General features: G+C 38.0%; 1 protein-coding gene and 1 long non-coding RNA gene across 8 annotated transcripts in view; one reads left to right on the plus strand and one right to left on the minus strand.

The window, feature by feature from the left end:
• Positions 1-22,652, plus strand: part of Lrrc8c (leucine rich repeat containing 8 VRAC subunit C) — an 81,943-nt gene that overhangs the window by 39,095 nt on the left and 20,196 nt on the right. For 2 of the 4 annotated variants that reach the window (XM_005007809.4, XM_003479153.5), the window contains one exon: positions 8,082-8,223. In XM_005007809.4, the coding sequence (XP_005007866.1) occupies positions 8,086-8,223 (138 nt within the window). In that variant the 5' untranslated portion in view covers positions 8,082-8,085. Of the gene's footprint in view, positions 1-3,365; positions 3,474-5,558; positions 5,672-8,081; positions 8,224-22,652 lie in introns of those variants that run through there. The other 2 variants (XM_063253913.1, XM_013142943.3) reach the window with 2 other exon arrangements.
• The window catches only part of LOC106025540 (uncharacterized), a 31,858-nt gene continuing 11,192 nt past the window's right edge, over positions 1,987-22,652 (minus strand). For 2 of the 4 annotated variants that reach the window (XR_010048964.1, XR_010048963.1), the window contains 2 exons: positions 15,561-15,665; positions 1,987-2,808 (listed from right to left, as the gene is read on the minus strand). This is a non-coding gene — a long non-coding RNA (uncharacterized LOC106025540). Of the gene's footprint in view, positions 2,809-5,664; positions 7,229-8,147; positions 8,263-15,560; positions 15,666-22,652 lie in introns of those variants that run through there. The other 2 variants (XR_010048965.1, XR_010048966.1) reach the window with 2 other exon arrangements.

The raw sequence follows: 22,652 nt of genomic DNA on the forward strand, positions 1-22,652 counted from the left end.
TTATAAAAATTGTATGTTGAGACCTGTTTTTGGTCACGTGTTTCTCAATAAATGCTCACACAAGAGAATCACAAAATTTGGCCATTTCTTTGAATATAAGCTGAGACCTAAAAAAGCATTATTGATCAACACATCCTCTTTAGCAAGAGTGACATAATGTTGTGCGTTAAAATTGCAGTGAACTTTAATTTTGAAACTCTAAATAATTTCTGATCCATTGTCTCGTCTCAAGCCTTCTCTTCCATTGGGGATTTTTTTATAATCATTGTTTGTCTTATAAGCCTGTGTGATAATACTCTTCTCTTACTTGTACCGTCAACCTTATAAAAGAGGATAATAAGACACACATGTACAATGCATAATTGGGTATGTATCTGTATGTAAATGTAAGCTTATGTCTATTTCAATTTAGAAAACATTGAAGGCTTCCTCTAAGGCATAGGTATTGTGCTGTTTTCTGGAAGATTCAAAAATAAACAAGATAAAAATTTTAATCCTCAGTGAAATCAAATAACCTCTTTAAATGCACCACTGCACAGGAAACTAATAAATCCCATTTTCAAAGAAGAGCAGTTTCAATACATGTTTCCTTAGGCATTTCTTTGGTTAACTTTCCCCCACGAGTATACAAGTGCAAGTACCTTGTCTGTTTTGTTCTCTTCTATTTTCCTAACACCTAGCACAGTGGGTAACATGTAATCACTCTCATAATGACTTATAGTAAGCATGTTAGTGAAGATAAGTGGACAGTGCCGCAAGAGGATAAAACAGCTACTGATCAGGATATGTGACAGATTTTAGTAGATTCAAAGTGGTATCTTTATGATTCCAATAAAGATAACTGGAAACGCAAAGGACTTGTACGTTCTCGAATACATGTGAGTTAAAAATTTGTTATGTAAATCTGTGAAGGGAGTAACTAGAAAAAGGAGTGATCTCTTCACTGGTTAAAGGAGAACTGGAATTGTTAGGGTAGAATATATTTTGTTCCTTGCTGCCACCACCCTTAGAAAAGTGATAAGCTCAATCTGAATACTATCCAGACAATGTAGCTGGACCATCAACTGAAGATACAGCATCATAAAACTACCCAAGAAGACAAAACAGAAATGTGCGTTGGGTTACAAGCTCAGCCTTCCTCTTAAGACTCCTTAGCGTTGAAGCGCTCCCATTTTATGATGCCATCCAGGTAGTGGCGCTGAAGAAGCATAACCAAATAAACAGTGGCTTATTACTTTACTCATCAGATAAGGGACATGAAATAAAATGTGAGTTCAGGGAACTTCTACTTAAATTACTTGTTTCTTTGTACACTCAAGGTTCCTTAAATTCCAGTCAGTATCTTTGTGGTAAAGCAGAGAACTTCACAGTGAGGAAGAATATTTGTGTAGACATCCTGGGTCACCCCCAGCTAGGTCCCATGTGCAAACCACCTAATCACTTTTAGCTCAAGTTTTTCATCCATAAAATAAGGAACCTGGACTGAATAATCTCTGGTTGCTTTCTTCCTCTAAGGCTCTTAAGGTTTATAACTCAATTATGATTTTTTCTTTCAATTAAATATATTTCCAAAGACACACATAACCATATCATTCTTGGTAGCTTTTTCTAGAATTAGGTTGCCATGTCTATCATACTATATAATAAAACATGATCTAGAGTTATGCTTTTGCAAGGGAGAAACATACAATTTTTTATGTAATTGGGAATGTGTGTTTTTTTCTCCTGATTTCTATTTTCATACACTGTTGGGAGAAAAGCAGTGACTTTTATAACTTGTGTTTGAAGCATATCCTAATGATTTTATTTTGATTTACGGAACCTTTGGGAACAACTCCATATAAAATTGTAGTAATACCCTGCCCTTGTACTGAAGGACCTATCTCCAGGGACAGTACTGATATACACTTTGATGTGCAGTTATTATTTCTAAACTTAAAGTAATAAATTAGAAATTCTTCACTAAAATTACAAATGTTCACCAATTTATTTTTCAAGTATTATGCACCACATGCAGAGCTTTATTGTCTAGGTATTTGTGATAAACCTGCCATCAAAATAGAACTGAAAAAGAAAAGTCTAGTCTTTGTGCAATGTTCGTTCTTGTGGAAGGAGACAGTAAGAGATAGAGGGGTCAAGGATGGCGCTCATGTCTTTGGCCTTGGCAACTGGAAAGAGATATGAAAGAGGCAGTGGAGCAGGGCTGTGCTATGAGGATGGGAGAGGCTTTGGTTGCCCTAAGTATGAAAGGTCTAATGGATATGCAAGTGGAGAGGTCAAGTAGGTAGTTGAATCTCAGTCTTGAAAGAGATGATGAATTTGTGTTCACTGTGGATGGTATAGAAAGCATTGAGGCCAAATGCACTCTCTAGAGGAGTTTAGAAGTTAGGGAAGTGGAAAGAATCAAATACTAAATAATAGGGCACTTTAAAATAAACAGTCAAGAAAAAGAGGAAGAAACAACAAAGACATGTGGGAAGGAACACCCAGAAAGGTAGGAAAAAAAACCTGAACTTGGTGATGTCCTAACAGCCAGGTGAGGAATGGCAACATTATGTCACATGCTGCTGATAGATCAAATAAGAGGAAAATTAGCCGTTGGGTTTAACGGTTTAGATGAGCAATATACATGGGTTTCCTTTCTGTTGAATTCACCTTTCATGTACTCTACAATCATGAAATTATTCTTTGTTCATTTCTGTTAAGAGGCCACTCATTTGATTATGAATATAATCCTTTCGTCACTTGCAGTTGGGACTTGATTCTTTGTATATGATTCTTCTGTCTAAAGATGATGTTATTTATCCACTGCCAGAAAAACATAGAATAAAACAGATGTTAGCTGTACCAACACGATACTGATAGAACAATGCTAGCAATCAGATTGAAGTCAAAATAGTAAAAAAGGTTTGATATTATTTTAATTTTGGTTTAATAGAGTAAAATACATTTTGCATATTTTTACACAAAAAATTAAAAAATTTTAATGAAGAAAATATTAAAATTATTCTAGACACAATTTTATGCTGGTGGAAACATACTCTTTTAGGAAGAACCGTGTAAATTAGAAAAAATAACAAAATGAAAAACAATATTTGCATCTAACTTTACAAATACCCTTTAAAAAAATTACCAATATCTTTTATCAAAAGGTTGAATGATATTTTCAAAAGATAAATTTGATGGAATATGGAACTACTGAGATATTTTGTAATTTTTGTTTATTTATTTGTTGTTGAGCTAGAAATCAAAGTCAAGGCCTAGCACATAGAAGGCCTGTTCTCCACCACCAAGTTACATTCAGATCTTGTAATATTTCTTTCCTTCTTCTTCTTCTTCTTTTTTTTTTTTGCTTCTTGACCCAGGGTTTTGCTGTGCAATTCAGGCTGGCCTTGAACTCACTTTGTACCCCAGGCTGGCCCTGAACTCGCACTGATCCTTCTGCCTCAGTCTCCCAAGTACTGGGATTACAGGTATGCACCACTACACACTCAGCCTGTAATAAGTATTTTTAAAAGGAAATATATAGGGGGTATCTGTAAAATATTACAGATGCAAATATATAATATGGTGTGAAAATTTACATTTATATATTTAAAAATTACTATATCAGAATTTCTTGATTTTATTTGAAATACTATATTTTCAAAGATATTACCAATTAGGTAAACTAAAATGTTTTGTAATAAGATGGAAATTGGGGTTGGAGGAAGTGTAGATAATCATTTACATTTCTAAACTTTAAAAATATTTGAATAGAAATAAAACTATGCTGATTGATCATGCCTTCTAATATTTAAGACCAACCATTTATTCAAAGGTAATTCCCTTAGCTTTCAATGATAACAAGTCACAAGTAACTTGAAAATGACAGTGATAATAAAAGAGAAATAAGAAGTGGCTGCCACTGTAATGCATGAGTTTTCAAAGGTGCTGAAAGCTGTAAAAGAAGAATACCACCCCCAAAACGTAGATAGATTTCAGTTAAGCAAGCAAAGATCCATCTACCTTCTCTTTAGTTGGAGAATTTTTTGAAGTCTTCCTTAGTCCCTTTTTTGTATCAAAAATATTAAGGACTAATGCTGTGTTGGATGCCAGCTTGCTTTGTCATAGATGCAAACACAGAAATCTGTGTATAATAACTCAAAGAGAACCTCTGCCTGGGTGGTTCTCAAAATCTGGAGAATGAGACCCTGCTAACTGAAACCTTTTGGTTTAAGGGAGAGGGAACTGTGCTTGGTTTTGGGTTTTTTAGTCCCGGGACTTGGTATGTAGCTCAGGCTACTTCAAGCTCCTATCCTCCTGCCTTGGCTTCTGAAGCATTGGACTTATATGTGTGCACCACCATTCCTGGAACCCAGACCTTTTTAAGGGTCCCACAAGAACAAAATATTTCATGCTTTCTTTGGCTTTTCACCAGTAGTGCAGATCTGTGGTGGGTAGAATGTGTTTGCATGAATCAAGCTAGAAGCAGCATTATATTTAAGGGATTATATTCCTGGATAGATGCTTACATTTTATTAAAAGTGAATTTCACTTAAAGCCCCCATTGAAGCAGTAAAAATTGTTTTTGTAACTGTCAGCCCTTGACTACATGTTGTTTTAATACATGATGTGATAATGAAATGGGAAAAATACACAGAGCAATTCTTCTGCATCGAAACATACAGTGGTGTCTCAAGGGAAAGCCTGGCATGACTTTGAGATGAAAGTTAAATTATCTATTTTATTATGTTACATTGCTGTTACTTGAATAAAACTGTTGAAGTTCAGACTTGGGCTTGTGGCTTAGTATGCATGAAATGAGCCTGAGCTGCAAGGAGAATAACAAGACTTGTGACAAAGTTCTGCTTTTCAAGTAGTAATTAGAATTTTGAAGAACATATATCCACCATGAGCTTGACTGTTACCCCACTGCTTAAAAATTTTTTTGATGATAGCAGTGGTGATATTAATGAACATGAGTTTTTCTATTTTGTAATGAAATATGTCAGTACTTAAAACACATCATAACTCAGAGACTCATTTTTTTCCAGGTTACAAAATTATGATGTTGCAAAATTATGCATGTGATATACAAACACATTGAGAATTCAAGAGAGACTTAAGGGTTTTAATACAGAATTTAAAAATCCACTGGTAAAGTTTTCAGATTTCATGTTACAAGTAACCTTGTTAAAATTTAGTATACTCTCACAAAATAAATATCTACAATGGCCTGAAAAGCCTTAAGACATATTTCTAATCAGAAATCTCTGTTTAACATGTGTTTTTCACTTAAACAACATATCACAATATAATGACTATAGATGCTAAGCTGAGAATACAAGTGTCTTTACATTGAGCCAGTATTAAGATTCATAAAAATGTAAAGCAATGTCATTATTCTCACTAATCTTTGGTTTTAAAAATATATTTTCCTAATAGTATATATAAGTATGGAATGAGTTCATTTTAATGAATTAATGTATATTTTTAAAATTTCTTGGTTTCAATTTCTGACATGAAATTACTTATAAGGGTACCAGCATTAACACTTTGGTGTTCTGATTATATTTAGAGTATGAAGGAGTTCTGAGACCAAAGAGTTTGAGAACCATTGCTCTACCTTGGTGCACTTTCTTCTTGAAACTGTCCTCTGCTCAAATGGATAAGCACAATTTCCTCCAAGGTATAAAGAAACATATGAGAGAGAAAATAATCAAATCTATCAAAAACATTCAACTTTAGCACAGTTGCTAATTATCACTGTCACTGCAGCTAATTAGGGTCACCCCAAATCTGAGTTGAATGATCGCTGCTCCATGAACCATCACCTACATTCACCTATGAACCTATATTGATTTATTCAGCAAGCAGTTGTTCGGGTCCTGTTGTTTTCTAGGCTCAGTGGAGAGTGATGGGGATGCAAAAATAGAATAAGACAAGAGCTCCTGAAGTAGTACTTGCAAGTGATGATGGATTAGTACCTGTCCGTAGTTATCACCGAAGCATCTGACTGGAACACAGCTGGGGCAATAAGGTTGTCAAGATTCATAGAGAAACGAAGCCATAAGGTGTCAGGAAAAACAAAATGTGAGCTGGTCTGAAATTTTAATCATACTAGGACTAGGTGAAGTAATTTATTTAGCTTGTGTGGTTTGTCTGCAACATATGTCTTAAGGGCACACATATGCATGACATAAACGCTCTACTCTGAAGAAGCCTGCAGCCTAGTGGTGGTAACAGAAAGGAGCTCTGTTTATTAAAATGAGGAAATAGCATCAGACATTGCACAGATGCCAAGTAGATGGGTCATAGGTGAATGTGTCTCCTGGGTACTGAATTTTTAAACATTCTTAAAGAACCAAAAAAAAAATGAATTTTTTAAAAAAAGACCTAAAGTAGCAATACAAAATTAATAACATTTTCCAAAGTTATAACCACTAATGAGTTTGAAAGAGACAGTTGACATCGGGGCATGATGGTGCATCCCTGTAACCCAACACATGGGAGGCTGAGGCAAGAGGATTGCTGCAAGTTCAAGGTTAACCTGGGCCATGAAGTGAGTTTAAGGCCAGCCTAAACTGCATAGTAAAACCTTGTCTGAAAAAGACCAATAAATAAATAACAGAGAGAGTTGGGTTCTGTATGGGATATTTATTGTACAGTTATTAATTTGGTATTGAGAATGAAAATCTATGCAACAAGATTTAGCAGATGGATCAGCATGCGTAGCCTTTCCCTTTCATTTTTAATTAGGATTAAGTAAGAAGACAGATATGAAGAGCTGGATTATTAGACCTAAAAAAAGCAGAAGGAAGAAAGTTTTCATTTTGACACTCATTAGCCCCTTTTATTCCTTCCATAACATAAGGAGAAAATATTTCTCACAGAAGAGGACAATTAACCCCAAATCCTGGGTCACAGTAAAGGCAGTGAGGATGTGCCATGAAAGGAAAATGCATACCAAGAAAAGAAGGGGCCTCTTTTTCCCCTTTTTACGCAGCCTCGGGTGCATGTTGCTTATTCAGTGTCTATCATTTAGATGGAGATAAGAGTCTTGTACTAGTCATCACTGTAACAATTCCTGAGGTAAGTCAACTTCAAAAAAAAGAAAGGTTTACTTTGCTTCATGGTTGGGGAGGTTTCAGTCCTTGCTCAGCTGGCCCGTTGCCTTTGGTCCTGGAGCGAGGCAGCACATAGTTGAGGACTGCATGGCAGAAGATGCCTGCCCACCTCATGGTGACTGGAAACAGAATCAGGAAGGGGCTGAGGTCTCAGTAGTACACCCTAGGGATCTCCCTTCTATCAGGCTCCACATCTCAAAGGTTCCACTATAGCCCAGTAAGCCATAGGTTGCTGGCCAACCCTTTAACACATAGGCCTTTTGGGGACACTAATCCAACCGTATCAGGTTCCTAGGACAAACTGATTGCTCAGAGAAGAAAATCAGGGTGGGGTTCATAGTGAAGTAAGAAAGGTACAAGAAATAGGGAAAAATATGAAAACAGATTCACAGAGACAAAAAAGAAAAGAGAGCAGAGAGAAAATGGTCCTCTCTAATACAGTACCACTAGCAAGATTTCTCCTTTTGAAAACAACGACCACTCAGCAACATTGCTTCCCTTTCCCAGGGAGTAAACAAAATGCCTCACAAATAGAGCTCTCCCGGAGAATGAACACAACTGAGTCCTGGAATGACATTCAAACATAGTTTAAACCATTACCCAAGAGGGTAAGAGAAATAGCAAGAATGTGTCAAAGGATGGGCTGGGTCCTTGCTGATATCTTTGTGTTCAGCTCAAAGGAACAAGGGAACAAGAAATAACCGGGACTTGGCCATAGTCCCTCTGTCCCCCAGGAGTACAACAGGAGCCTGGCTGCTGGACAGTAATTCAGTATAAGTTCCTGCCTGTTCCATGCGGGTCTCATTTCCTCTGCTGGTGGTTTTATTCAGTGTCTCATTTAAACACTGGTGTGTCTTGGCAGTTCCTGGACTTGGGCAGACCTCTGCTTCTGAAGGGTTGAAGCAGTGTTTCCATGTGGGTAACAGTGTACTTGAAAATAGATTAATTCACCAGCAATTTCTCATTTCTCAGAAACATGATTCCAGTGACAGAATTCCGGCAGTTCTCTGAGCAGCAGCCTGCCTTCCGGGTGCTGAAGCCATGGTGGGATGTGTTTACGGATTACCTCTCCGTGGCCATGTTGATGATCGGTGTGTTCGGATGCACCTTGCAGGTAGGTGGGTGTGTTCGGATGTACTTTGCAGGTAGATGCCTACAGCCAAGGCAAGACGGGGCCAGAGCAAGATGCCATACCGGGAAAATTTCTTAAAGAGCCCACTTAGTGATTTTTAACAGTGTAAATATTAGTTGCTCTACTCTTTTTGTATATGTCATTTGTAATCATGGCAGGGAGCCTGAAACATTTGCTAAACTGTCCTAATAAGGTAACTATAGTACTTATAAGATTTCATTGAGCCTGTTGCAGCTGACTAATGTCAAGTGATGACTCCCATCAAGGGGTCCCTTGCCTTTCAAAGTTGGCTTTACAGTCAACTACAGATTATTCCTAAAATTTCCGTTATAGTGCCAAAATGGAACCTTTGCTTTTCTTCACCTCTTATACTTAAGCCTAGTAAGATTTTTTGGAAGAATTCATATCAGTGATATATCATTATTTTTCTCAATGCTTGGTTCTGAATTAAAATGTAACCCAATCAAAATGTACTCTTTGAAGATGATATGTATTCACATGTTGAATTCTATATATAGAGTCCACCAAAAAAATTTGTGTACATCAGGAAAAGAAAAATCTATATAAATATTTTAATACTAAATTTATTGAGACATGAGATTCAAACAAGTTACCTTTGGCCTCTGTAATTACAAGAGATGCTCAAAATAGTGGCCATAGCTTCCAGACCTTTATTAATATTGTGAACTGCTAAAGTGTGTAAATGTCTTTTTTCAGTGGAGTCTGGTATGTTATGTATTCACATACTGAGTATCATATAGATTCTTTGTACTTGAATAGGAATCCAGATACATTTTGTGCACTGCTCTGTGCCAGACACCATGCATTGAGGACACAGACACCTATAAGTAGTTGTGTCTAGCTGCTTGCACCAGCAAGTTATGCTACAGTGTGATACAGGCTGCCACACAGCGGGAAGGGAGTACAAAGGAAGGGTATTTGGCTGATCTCGGGAACCAGTTTTACATTAAAACTTGAGGGAACAGGAACTGAGAGTGGGAGTAGGTGCCAGAAGAGGAAGGAGAAAGCTTCAAGTCACAGATATGAGAAGGAACACAGCATTTTTGGGAAACTCTCAGTAGAACACTTTGGGCTTATTTGTAAGTCTCAGTGCTGTGCCTATGCACAAAACTATACAAGGAGAAGGTGAAGGGGGAGATAATGGCAGGAAATTACTGAAGAATATGAAGGAGGAAGGAGAGCCTGAGACAGACTGCGAAGGGGAAGCCATAAAAACTGGGGAAACAAGGAGGGAAGAGTCTGTCAGCAGCCAAAAGAAGGGTAGTCCATGATCACAGGCAGTTCTCAGTGAACTCCCAGAGAAAAAAGTCCCTTGTAGGCCTTTTAAATACTAGTTTCAGTGACAGGGCAAGTGGATGAGAGTTGAAGCAGACAGACTGTGGGATAACTGACTTTCGAAAAGATCAGCTGGAAGAGGAGGTTGGGAGAGAGAAAAGTAGCCAGCAGTGGTTCAGCATGGAAATGAAGGCCTTTAAAACTGATATTAACCATAGTTACTACAGAGAGTTTCCTTGTGTCAGACAGTCTTCTGGACATTTTACACACATGCTACTCATTTTTTTCTCATGGCAACTGTAGGACATAGGTGCTATTGTTAACCCCATTTACAAATGACACCTCAGAGGCACAGAAAGGTTAAAAAAAACTCCCAAGTAGGCAGCAAGCCTTTATTTACACCCAGCAATTTGAATCCAAAGTCCTTTGTAATGCCTAGCACTATACAGTACTGTGTCTTATTTAACTAAAGACATTTTATCCCCTTCCCACCCCCCAAGAAACGATGCTGGTAAGAAGCTAGAGCATAAAAGAGAGAAAAAGCAGACATTCATTCACAACTAAAACAAGAATTTGTTGAAGAACTTACTATGTGCCAGGCACTATTCTCTCTAGAATGAGGGGAAAAAAAAATCTCTGCCTTGTAAAGTTTAAATTCCATGAGAAAAGAGCAAGTAAATTAAGCAAAATCAATTACAGGTATTTCTCGTTTAACATTCTACCTGCTTAATGACTATTCAGGCTTACAGTGGAGGTGCACTGCACAGACTTAGGGCGCAGGAACCTGAACGGCAGGTGGCAGCTTCTATTCTTATACTGTAATGTCCACACCATGTACAGCTCCCTATTGAGTGACCACTTAACAACTTGTTCACAGGAATAAAACTTGGTCACTAAACAAACAGGATCCTCTAGTAAACTACATACAAAAATCTCCTGAGAATATATTCCAAGATGCCCCATGGGTGCCTGAAACTGGGAATAGTACCAAACCTGTGTTTTTCTTTGTTTATTCTTCCATGACTCTTAGCAACCTCACTGTATAACTATTTCCTTTTTTTTTTATTAAATGAAGACTTTCACTTTTTCACTTAGGGGAAGCACTTTGAATTTCCAGTATCACCACCCTTGCGCTTTGAGGCCATTGTTAAAGTGAAGGTTATTTGAATATAAGCACTGAGACGCAAAGATAATCAATCTGATAACCAAATGGGGTCCAACGTGACTAATATCACACGACTCAGAATGGCAGACAATTTAAAACTTATGAATTGTTTGCTTTCTGGAGTTTGTTCATTTGACATTTTTAGGCCACAGCTGGTCATCAGTAACTGAAACCAGAGAAAGAGAAATCATAGATAAAAGGGAACTACTGTAATATGTTCAAATGTGATAGGGGCACTGGAAAAAAAGAAAAAGCATGCAAGGGTGGTAGGAGGTCTCGGCAGGAGTGTTAGGAGTTGTGACTTTTGGTCAAGGAATTGAAAGAGACATAGTCAGAAACCATACAGGTGTCCTGGAAGGCGCCTTCCAGGTAGCAAGAGCAAGGAGCACAGAGGCAGAGACAAGGGGACCTTTCATTCTTTGCAGCATTTTACCTTCTCTACAAAATTTCAACTGTCCAGCTGTGTTCCCCTGGTGATCTGAAAGAGGTAGAATGCTGTGTTACTAGGCAACAGTGCTGAAGGCATTAATGACCACTCATTGGTCAGCTGTAGCTGGGCTGGGAGACATTTAAATGCCTCGTTGAAAACCCTATCACTGGATTTCTGATTGTGGTGACACTTGCAGTGGCATGTGACTTGACACATAGAAGATGCATCTATTTTGCTACAAATATAGTGGCTCCCTTAGGACATAAGGCCTAAGTAATAAATAGTATGTCCTGAGTCTACCTAAGGTGCACCTTTTCTTGAATTTGAGATGCTAGGGGAGGATCTGTTCAGTAAGAGACTAGTTCAGGGCATCCATGTAGACTCCAACAAGGACAGCTGTGAAGGTTTTCACTCAGGGGGAAGCCTGATGCTGCCTTGCTGGCAAGGTGTGACTCCAGTCTCTTTCTAAGTAATTCTGGTGCCATGTGCAACTTGTGATACTCTTGATCTGCATGTTGAGGTAACTCTTATAGAGACTCCTGGTATTGTTCTAGGCCTAAAGAACAAATCTTCCTAGGGCCCATGGTGCTAGAGCAGTGTGAATAAGGAAAAGAATAGTTAAGATGCAGCCTAAGAGACCGTGGGTACCAGCTCACCCAGGGCATTGTTGTCCAATAAAGGGTGGCTTTATGCTCAGTGAGATAAGACACATTGGGATGATTTTGAACAGAGGGTTCTCAAGATCTGCAGTTTTAATAAGATCACTGCAGCTGTTGAGAATACAGTATAGGGGGCAAGAAAGGAAGCAGAATGATTATCTGGAAGGCTACTGCTATAATCTAGGCAAGAGATAGAACAGACAGCTTTGGTCAGCTCAGAAACAGTAGTTCTAGACATTTGTTGAAAAACTCACCAATATTTGCTGTGAAATATGATACAAAAAGAAGTATCAAAGATGACCCTAACGTTGGTTTTTAGGCCAAAGTTTAAAAAAAGTTTGTTTTTGAGCCTGTTATGAGAGATATATGTTAATCATCAAAGTTGAGATATTGAGCAGGGATACAGTTCAGTGGCACAGTGCCTGTCTGCAAACACAAGGTCCTGAGTTCAATTCTCAGTACCTTAAAAAGAAAAAGTTGAGATATTAACTAAGCAGTAGAATGTGATGACAGTTTCAGAATTAATGATTTAATGCTTATCTTTAGGAGGAAGGAGGGGTGGGGACACCAGGACACAGGGAGAAAAACCACTCTTGACTCAGGTGGAAAGCAGGTCTTCTACAAGAATGGGAATGAGGGCTGCAGACATGTTTTATTTGGAAGTGGATAGAAAGATTGGAGTTTATGCCTTATTGTTTCTCGTTTCTCTGTAATACAGAAAGTAGTACATGTGCTGAGACTGTGAGGGTAGGAGAAAGCAGTAGATGGCAGCAAGGAAGGTATTGTAGTAGAGGCTGCAAGGTAAAGGCAAAGATTTGGAATGGACAGTTTGGGAAATAGAAGAAGGTAACATATAGGTCATTAGCAGAGGGCTGTAAATCTATCTGACTTTATGACTTTGCCATGGCTCCCAGCACTGCTGCAGGGTCTGCCTAACAAGCCCAGGAGATTGTTTTTCTTGTTAACATATTCCAGGGCAAGATGAAGTACAGGAAAAAGGAAAGACATAGAAAGCCAGTAAACTCTAGAAGTTAACTTAGCTGGACATGGTGGCGTATACCTGTAACCCCAGCACTCTGGGAGGCTGAGGTAGGAGCACTGACTGTTCAAATCCAAACTGGGCAAATTAGGAACTTAATAAGACTTTGTCTCAAAATAAAAAATTTTAAAAGGGCTGGAGATGTAGCTCAGTGCAGTGGCCCTCAGTTTGATCCCCAGTACTCACCCACTAAAGTCCCTGAGCACCAGCAATCTGTCAGGCATCAGTCAGTGTGTGGGGTGCTGGGTGTGGAATAGGAAACAGCACAGCTTGAGCCCAAGTGATGCCTTCCAGCATATAAGATTGTCACTGGTGCCTTGAGAGCACTGACTACTATAGTGTCATCTCAGCTATGTGAAGTTAGGGACTTCAAGAGGAGGCAATTGAGCAAAATCTCAAAGAATGAGTATACAAAATAAAAAAAATATATTTTTAATAGGAAAGAAATGGGAAAAAAATTAGCATCAACAGAAGATTTAGTATGATTATTTCACAAATCACTAGTTGATCAGCATAGTAGCAGGGGGGCCAGGTAGCAATTTAGGGGAAGGAATGAGGAATGTTAAACTCCTGCCAAGAGTTCCCGCTGTGGAACTGCCCTATTGAGAATGCCAATGGCACCTCTGTTGAGTAAATGCATTCGAGAGCCTGTGCCAGAATCTGTAAGTACCTTTAGTTTCCAGAAAAAACCTGTCAAAGGACTTGTCCATATGAAAGTCTGAGTAACTTGCCCCAAAGCCAAGAGTGATCTCAGGCTGATTCTCCAGCCAGACCTTCTGCTCCTGTGCACACTGCTAAGATGTTGTGGAACCATTTCAGGGGCACAGATTGTGTGGCCAAAGTTTGGTTTGTAAAAAGAAGTACAAAATGACAAGAATAAAAAAAGGAAAGTTTAAAAGTATTAACTTGCTAAATCACAGATTAGATTTTAAGAAGTTATGTACTGTATGCCTACTATAAAAAAAGGATAACTTCTGTAGTAAGCATTAAAGATTCAAGAAATAACATGATATAAACTATTAAAGAAAATAAAACCATCTGGGATCCATAACTGCAAATGAAAATCCTGTTCCTTGCAGGAGGGAGTTAAGCTCTTATTTCAGCCCTGCCATGATAATCCTCTGAAATTGGCTTAATGACTGATAACTTCACAAAGAGTTCTCTGTGAAGCTCAAATTCCTTTTCCATTTCCAAGGTAATACTAAAGGAATTAAAATATGGTTTTATGCCTTTTCTTTTTGTAAAAAAGAGAGTATAGTCATTCTTTTTGATCATATTTAAAAGCAGTTTAATTCCTAGATTTGAAAACATGACAAAACAAAATCTTAGGTAGAGTTAGAAGGTCACTCTTTGATGATGAAATGGTAAGCCATCAACAGCTTTTTAAGTATTTTCAAACTAGCTTCTTCCATGACAGGTAAAGCTGATTATCTGTTTACTCCTGAAAGGTGATAGTCATACAGGATTAACACAATGCATCAAGAATACTAGATGGAGGAAGAGATTAATATCTATTAAAAGGATGTGGTTTCTTTCTTGTTCTGATGTAAAAGGATTAAAACCAGCACTCTTACTCATCTGACAAATATTTGTTCATTTCTAAGCAATCACTATTTTGAAGGCTGCCATGGAATAAGTTAATGCAGAAAGAACATCCCTTAGATTACATCAGTCCACATAAGAAATATAAATTCATTCTTAGACACAAAAGTGTGGGCGTGTACGTCTCCTATTCCTGTACAGTCATTTACCCTCAAGGACCCACAGTGTAAACGTCCAACTCTGTGCTATAAACAACACTATTCAAAAACTCAACAAACTCAATAAAATAGACCAAATGCTGAAAGGTCAGCATGCTTCTTCCTGGAAAAATAAGATTACTTTAGATATCTGCTCTTGACTCCAGGTTATCTTACTGTGACCAAATCCATAGCAGCCCACAGGCAGGCAGTTACTAAATATAGCTGGCAGTTAGAAACCAGAAACAGGAATTGAAAGACTCAAGACCCCTGGAAGCCCTAGGGGCTGTACTGTGCGATTGTTACACAGGAAACATACTTCCTGTTTTCTGAATTGGAGGGGGTAGTAAGGCAATGGTTTGGTGGTTAACACCATTCACAGTACAGAAGATCTAGGAAAGAAACACAGGGTCTTCACTAGGAGAAACCTGGGCAGCAAGGCCACACTGTACAAGTTTGGGACATCCGAGCTTCTTGCTTCCCACTCTGATTTCTGGTGGACACTGAAATGCATCCTCCTTCCCTGATTTAGAGTTGTGTCAGCCCCATAGCAAGAAGGCCTTAGGGTGAAAATGCTCTCTGGCCAGGGGCAGAAAAGGACAGGTAAGGGAATTTACAGATTCCAGAGCAATCTCAGGTCGTCATTTTAATAGCATCTATGGGATTTACAGTAGAATTTTTTCCTCCAAACTTGAATGTGTAAGTGAAGGCCCATCTTAGATTCTTATGTACTGTGAAATTTGGAATGAGATAGTAGATAGCACAGGTGTGTTTAAGTGAAGGCCTCAGGTTCATCTGTTTTGTTGTATAAAGCTTCTGTGCACCCAGTACACACCACCATTCCATTTGGGTTTTTGAGAATATAAAACAAAAATCATTTGAATTGTCAAAAATAATTATTAGTACATGCGTGCGGTGCATAATGACTGCATGCCTTGTGGGAGTTGGTACATGCACATCACGCATCTCAATTCTTTTTTCATCCACTTACCCTCTCCTCCCAGTGAAAATAATTTTCAACAGCAGCCTTCCTCGTTGTCTGTAGGTACAGTGGAAAATGCAGTGAAATAGACACTATTTCAAACGCCTGTTACATCTGGGAACAAAAATAAGCCTTAGTTAAGACCACCATTGTTATGGTTATTCAGACGGACACTTTTGATCATCCCTAGAACTTTACTTCTTGTCATCTATCACCTTGACAATTTAATGTGCTCTGAATTCCTGCCCTAGGAACAATGTGTGAGTGCCTTTCACCTCATTCTCTTTGGTTTAACAAAGAGTGTGAATCTAAATGCTTTTTTAAAAATCATTTGATGCTGTGCAATGTCAGTTAGTGAATGGGGAACACTGCCTTTTATCTCACCAATATGGGCTGATATGATCTTGTTACCTATTGTTGGTTTAATAATATATCTTTCCCCTCAAATATCAAAGACCTGACAAGAGTTTCAGGTTTTTGGCTATGCAAAGCAAATGAGATTTATTATACATTTGAGTCTCAGTTGTCCCTGTGTGTGAATCATTTAATATCTCTGATTAAAGTCTATATTACTTGTTCATGGTGATAGGAGGGAAAGGTGACCTATTCAGCACCTGCGACTTAGAGATCCACCAGTCTTCTCGTCTTGGTTAGACATAGGGCTCCACACCTCCACCTGAGCCTCACTGCGTTCCTCTCCAGAACCTCTCTTCCCTTCCACTCAGAACACTGGAAACCCTTGTGTCCTCCCACCCATGAGGTTTGGTGAACACTAGAACCACATTTTAATTGTAGATTAGGAAGTTTCTAGGTCAACTGTGGAGCCTTTTGTTGAATATAAACAATACCCTTGCTGCTTCCCCAACAAGACTGTTTTTCTTCATAAAATTGATATAGGGATAATGCAAGTCCTCCAAGTAATTTAAATAATATAAGAGAAATATAATTCCAACCTGTTAATATTCTCTCCTGTTAGCCTAGTTCGTATTCTCTAAAATCAAAGAATAAATTCTAAGAACAGCAGATGTTAAGAGTAGGATATATTTATTGAGGAAAGAAAACTGTATTTATTGGGGGAAAGAAAGCTTCTATCTGAGAGACAGAAGGGGTCCAGAGTAGGTTGCTGGGGACCCCACTTTTTAAGGGAACTTTATTGAGAAAAACCATGAGATGAAGCGGGTAAATGGTGGGATAAAGCTGTAATCAGGTAGTAGGATAGTTGCTTGGGTAACATTGATCTAATGGGAAATTATGATGTGGAACAAAGTTATAGTCAACCGATAAGATTGCAAGTGTAATGGTTTAGGTAAGATTAATTAAATGATGATCAAATTGGGGAGGCAAACAAGGACCTTTTCTCCCCCTCTCCCCGAGGTGATTGATACCTATTTAGAATATCAGTCACCGCTGTTCATCCCCGGGGAAGTATGTGGGAGCAGTCATATTCTCTGTCCTGAGGCCTGACCATCATGGAATTCACCTCTGGCCATAGTTGCCTTTTGCACTGACTTTTTCTGAGGGCCCACTCCTGTCTGACTACTTGTAATATTTCAGAATAACTTAGATGTCTATACCAAAATCACAAGTGGGTTTTGCTGTTTATTTTATAATTCCTATTATTTTGAAATATCTAGCTTTCATATAGTAAAAAAGTTATAAAAATGTGAAAAATGCTCTTCACTAGACATATTCATACCAACAAACAGATTTAACAGAAAAAAAGTTACTTTGAATATAGCAAGAAAAACTACATGTCTAAGAATTAAGTTAACCAAGCCCTCCTTAGAAAACTTTTAGATGTCTATTAAATTCCATATAAGACCATTTGAATAAACAGACAGTTGATGTTAGAAAGATGCCAAGTCCTCTCAATTATTTTATAAATCCAATCAGTAAAATTCCAATTCAATTTTTTTGAGAAACTTTATAAACTTATCCCCAGCTTTTGTGAAGTACGCTCACAGTGGTAGAGGAGGATACAGTGGGTTAAGAAATTAAAAGAAAAAGGGAAGAGAGGGCAGGGGACAGGGCTTACATGAAATAATGGTGATGATATCCAGGCAAGGAGGAGCATGGTAGGTCAGCCCTCTCTGAGTGCCCCTCTCCCAACCCCACATCCATTGCGTGCACACAATCACCACACTCAAATTACAACCAGCTACATGAACCAATTATTCTGCTTTCTTTTACAACTGAGGTGGTGTCTCCAAACTGTGTCCTTTTCTCTGTTGTAAGCGTATAAATCTCTTTGAAAATTGTTTTTATCATACTTCACAAGTAGAAAAATCATTACCTCTAAGATATATCTTCTCTTTGTTAAACAAAACTCCAGTTAGAATACCTCCTTCTAAGCTATAGGAATGTAAACTCCATAATGGGAAGCCTCGTCTTTTGGGTTCATTCCCATATTCCCCGGAATGGAAATCGGGAACAGATACATACCTAAGTGCTCAAAGGAATGGATCTTGTGGAATGAAGGAATGAGTGAATGAAGAGGTACAAAGAACATGCTTGAGCCATGTACTAACATTCAGAGAGCATCTGGTTGTTACCTTTGAAGTACAGAGAACTGCAGTCACTTCTGGGCTATTTAAACCATAATTTGAGAGGCCAGACTGCTAAAGGAGGGGGACCCACAAACCTTGAACAGCCTGGCTGAAGGTGTTTACTCTCAATTTGAGAAGTCTAAAAGAACAGAAGAACAGACAGCAGACACTTGAAGCACTACCGTGAGAAAAATTCAGGTGGCTTAAACCTATCCTCTTGTCCTAGAAGATCAACAGGAACCAGTGGTAGGTTTCAGGAAGGAAAGTTTTGGTTCTGACATAAACCCCAACTTTCAGAAAGCCAAGACCTTTCTGAAAATGCCAGGTTAGGTTCTGTGTTTCCTTTAGTCAGAAATGTTTTCCAGAAACTAACCAGCCAAGTGGAGGGGTGAGGCAGGGGGTGTAGGCAGACAAAGAGACCCCATGTGTCATGAGAACCCTTTTACCTACACAGAATAGTTCTAAGAAGCAAGGTTGAGAAGCAATCAAAATCCCAGCAGAAAAACAAATGTTCTTCAGTAACTTTAAAATGTCATGTCAGACTGCTAAATGCTTTGAAAACAATGAAGTGATGTGAGGCAGAGGGCACTGATCTCACTTTAAGTAGAGTGGTCCAGAGCATCCTCCCAGACATGGTGACCTTAGAACAGAACAAAGGACCAGAGGGAGGGAGATAGGTGGGCATCTGCAGGAAGAGCATCACAGACAGATGTGAAGAGCCAGTTTGCCACAGTGGAGCACACAAAGACAGAGGAAAGACAGCATGAGGGAGAGGGGCCTTTCCCGCTTTACTCACATGGATCCACTTTCTAGGACTTGAGGCAAGCATTGACTCGCCTTGGGCACCTGCCCTCTGGTGTCCTGGAACCTTGTGCACCCATGAGTGCCAGATGCCTTAGATTTAAGCTTCCAGCTTTTGTCTGACATTGCAGAGCTAGGACAAAAAGTTTAACCCTACTCTGTCTTGGAACTAGGGCCATGTGAATTACCAAAGCAACTAACTGGCCACAGGGTAGGCCGTAAGTTGTGAGGGGTACACCTCATCTCTCCTGTATGATGCCAGGTTGCTTACACATAAGATTCACATCTGACTCATCTTTGTACCCACTTGTCTACCTTAGATCTACAAAAAATACTTATTGACTGAATACATCAATATACTTCAGCAATGCTGAGGATTTTCATTGACTGTCTTAATAATAAATACAATAATCCTAAATTTCACTTTAAATCTGAATCATAAAATAATGGAGGAAAGCCTTGTATAGGGGAAATTACTACGGAGATGAGAAAAATCAAATCTTCTCTAAACAACAGAAAAAGCAGCTGGTAATAATGGCCCTTGATTGGTAGTATGAAAAAGTTACCACTGTCCTCCGCAGAACTGGGTGGAAATGCTGGAGCCTCATCCTTAGAATAATGAGCATAAATTCAATGCCAAAACAACAGGGCTTGATATTTAAATAATAAACGTGGAGGAAAAATCCCTTGAGGATATTTTGCAGTAATATGCTAATAAGAAAACAACAAATCCTGACTTACATATTGTTATGTGCCCTGATGTGTGGGACTGCAGCCAAAATTTGCACAGAAAAAAATGTATTGTTAAATCACACCGATGTTAGGATTAGCAACTGTAGAAATTGAGCCACCTCCCTGTATTGTTACAATCATTTCAGTGATTATCAGTGGAATGGATTCTATGAAACTGAATTTTTTGTTTTGATCCTCTGTGGTTGTTTTATAATAAAATTTTGGTTGTCATAGTAATAACCAGATTTTTTTTTCCTGATGTTTTGTGGAGGAGTGTATCTCCAGCATCGCAAAGTATATCTTATAATTAGTGGTCATTAATTCTGTAACAGTATCAGCCTTTATGCCCATGGATCAAATTTTATAAGCTGCACTAAGATTCATACAATCTTCATGTCCTTTTCTAGAAAAATAGTGTTTTCTTGCCAAACCATTTTTAAGTGAATTTTGAAGGCTTGGTTATGTTTATTAACTCTCTTTAGTATATATTAGTGTTTCAAGGAATTTTTAAAAATCACTTATAATTTAATGATTCTTGAATAACAGTGGTATTTTCATGATAGTGAGTAATTCTTATCCATGAATACTGTAGAATTACACTAGTAAAACTTCTTTTACGAAACAGATCATCAGAATTGGAAGAGAATTTACAAGAGATTTAGTGAAAGTTCAATGAGATCTTTCTCTCTCTTTTTTGAGACAGCATCTCACTGTGTAGCTCAGGCTGGCCTTGAACTCAGCAGTTTTTCTGCCTCAGCTTCTTAAGTGTTGGGATTATAGGTTGGTGCCATATCATCTTGAATAGAGATCTCTTTTATAATATAATATAATGCTTAAAACATTAATATCTAGGTGGGGTTTTTTAGAATATTTGTAGAGGAGAGTCCTGCTTTGTGAAATTTTTGCTATAAAACTGCAAAGAAAGCCATACTGTTCGGTTGGTTGGATGGTTTGGTTTTTTTGAGACTGCACTGCAATGTAGCCCAGGCTGACCTTAGTGCATATATTTATTGAATGTTGACTTTTCCCAGCCCTGCATTAAGTAATATAGGGAATACAAATAATTTAAGGTTCCATCTCTGTACCAAAGGTCTTAGGGAATAGTTTCAGAAGCAAAACAATACACTTATTCATTCATTGTATTCATTGTTTATGCTGTAGACACTATCAAAATAGAAATCTTGGACTTGATCTTGAAAATACTTAAATCATTGTGGTGCAGAATGTTATATATAGCATTCTAAAACATATAATCCTGCATGAGTATATATTTTAAAAGCACAAAGGAAAAAATAACTATTTTTCCTGGGAAGATTAAAATGCTTGACGTTCTATATAGACATGTTTATAGGTGTATAGAAATTATATTCTTGTGTTATAGGATACAAAAACTCTTTAGATTTCTGAGGCAAAGTATAAAATTAATAGTACTTTTCATTTCTAAGATAAAGACTGTTAAACACAGTGACTCTTTAAAAATATTAGCTTTTCTAAGAAATGTTGGGAGTACTGGGCAGGAATAAGGGTAGCTGTTTTGAAGCACGATTGGTATCTCTCTATTCAAAGTATATTGGTTCTTAAAACCTTAAAAGATAGCTGGGGCCATAGCTCGATGGTAGAGTGGTTGCTTAGTGTGCATGAAGCCTTGAAGAAAAAAAAAAAAAAAAACTCAACAGAAGCTGTAAAGAGAGCATCCAAATAGACTGACCCCAAGGAACAGCCTCAAGAATCAGACTCAGATCTGCACCCTTGTGCCATTAAAGTTCAGTTCTCCAATTACCATCTCTACCAGCCCTATTTGTCCTAGGAGAAGTGAAGAGAAACAAGGAAGAGTATTGAGTTCTATCCCATGAACAAGCATGTAGCAAGTGCCCTGGCTTCTGTCCTAACTGCCCTCCTTCTGTGGTGTTAGTGAAAGATGTCTATCCTCTTCCTTTACACAGATGGCACCTCAGCCTGGCAGCTAACATCACCATTTGCTGCATACAATAGCGTATTGCTCTTGAACTATTACAGTAACTTTCTAAAAGTACTTTTTTTTTTTTTTTTTGGTACCAGGGATTGAACCCTCGGCAGGCAGGCGCTTATGCCAGGGAGCTAAATCCCTGGCCCTAAACCATTTTTGAACAATTCTTTTAGAACAAATTTTGGTTTGTATCCTTTGGATAATCAGAATTCTTTCTATGTGTGCTAGTCACATACTACAATCAGGGAGATTTAAGTTTCTTTCTGAACACTCTCAATTTCTTTTGTGTTGCTCTCACTCACAGATTGATCAGTAAACTGTAATGTGTCTTTAAGTCAGGTGAGTGTAAAACTAAGTCCCTAAGTATGGCTTCAAAAAGATTTTTCCCTATATTATCTTAAGGGCATAGCTACCGGTAGTAAAACAAGTAATCTTTGTTATAAAGTGCATGTCCCTAATATATCTGTTGTTTCTACATCCATTGAATTTTCCTATTTACATAGGATTTTTTTTTACCTTGAAATGGATGTTTTTTCATTCAAATATTAAACTTCTACAAATTAAATAGTTCAGTGAACCACTTGGCTTATTGGAAAATGCTGTACAGCAGAATGAGAGGATACTGTGTCAAATCTTACTTAATCTCATTTAAAATTTTTTTGCCTCTGATTTCTTGTTTATTGCACAGCAATTTGCTCAAAAAAAAAAAAAAGAAAAAAAAGAAAACAAAATACAGTATAAATACAACCAAGAGACAGGATATAAAACATCCTTGATGTCCAGAAAGTGTGGAGCTGAGAGTTAAAAAGATTAACAGTGATAGTATGTATTGTCATCTTTGCCCTCAGAAAAATTGGTGTGTCAGCATTTACATTGAAAGGGGACTTGTGCACCTGAACAAGATAGGAAGACATAAACATGATGTTAATGAAGATGTGATGGTTTCTTTTTCTTAGAAATAAACAGTGCCTCGCAAATCTGGCAGTCTCTTTATACCTCTCACATGAGTCAGCACTTAGCTCTGGCTTTAGAAACTAGTAGGCTTACATCATTTGG

Source organism: Cavia porcellus, unplaced genomic scaffold, assembly GCF_034190915.1.
Source record: "Cavia porcellus strain 051 isolate PalLab524CR breed Dunkin Hartley unplaced genomic scaffold, mCavPor4.1 scaffold_1, whole genome shotgun sequence".
NCBI lineage: Eukaryota > Metazoa > Chordata > Mammalia > Rodentia > Caviidae > Cavia > Cavia porcellus.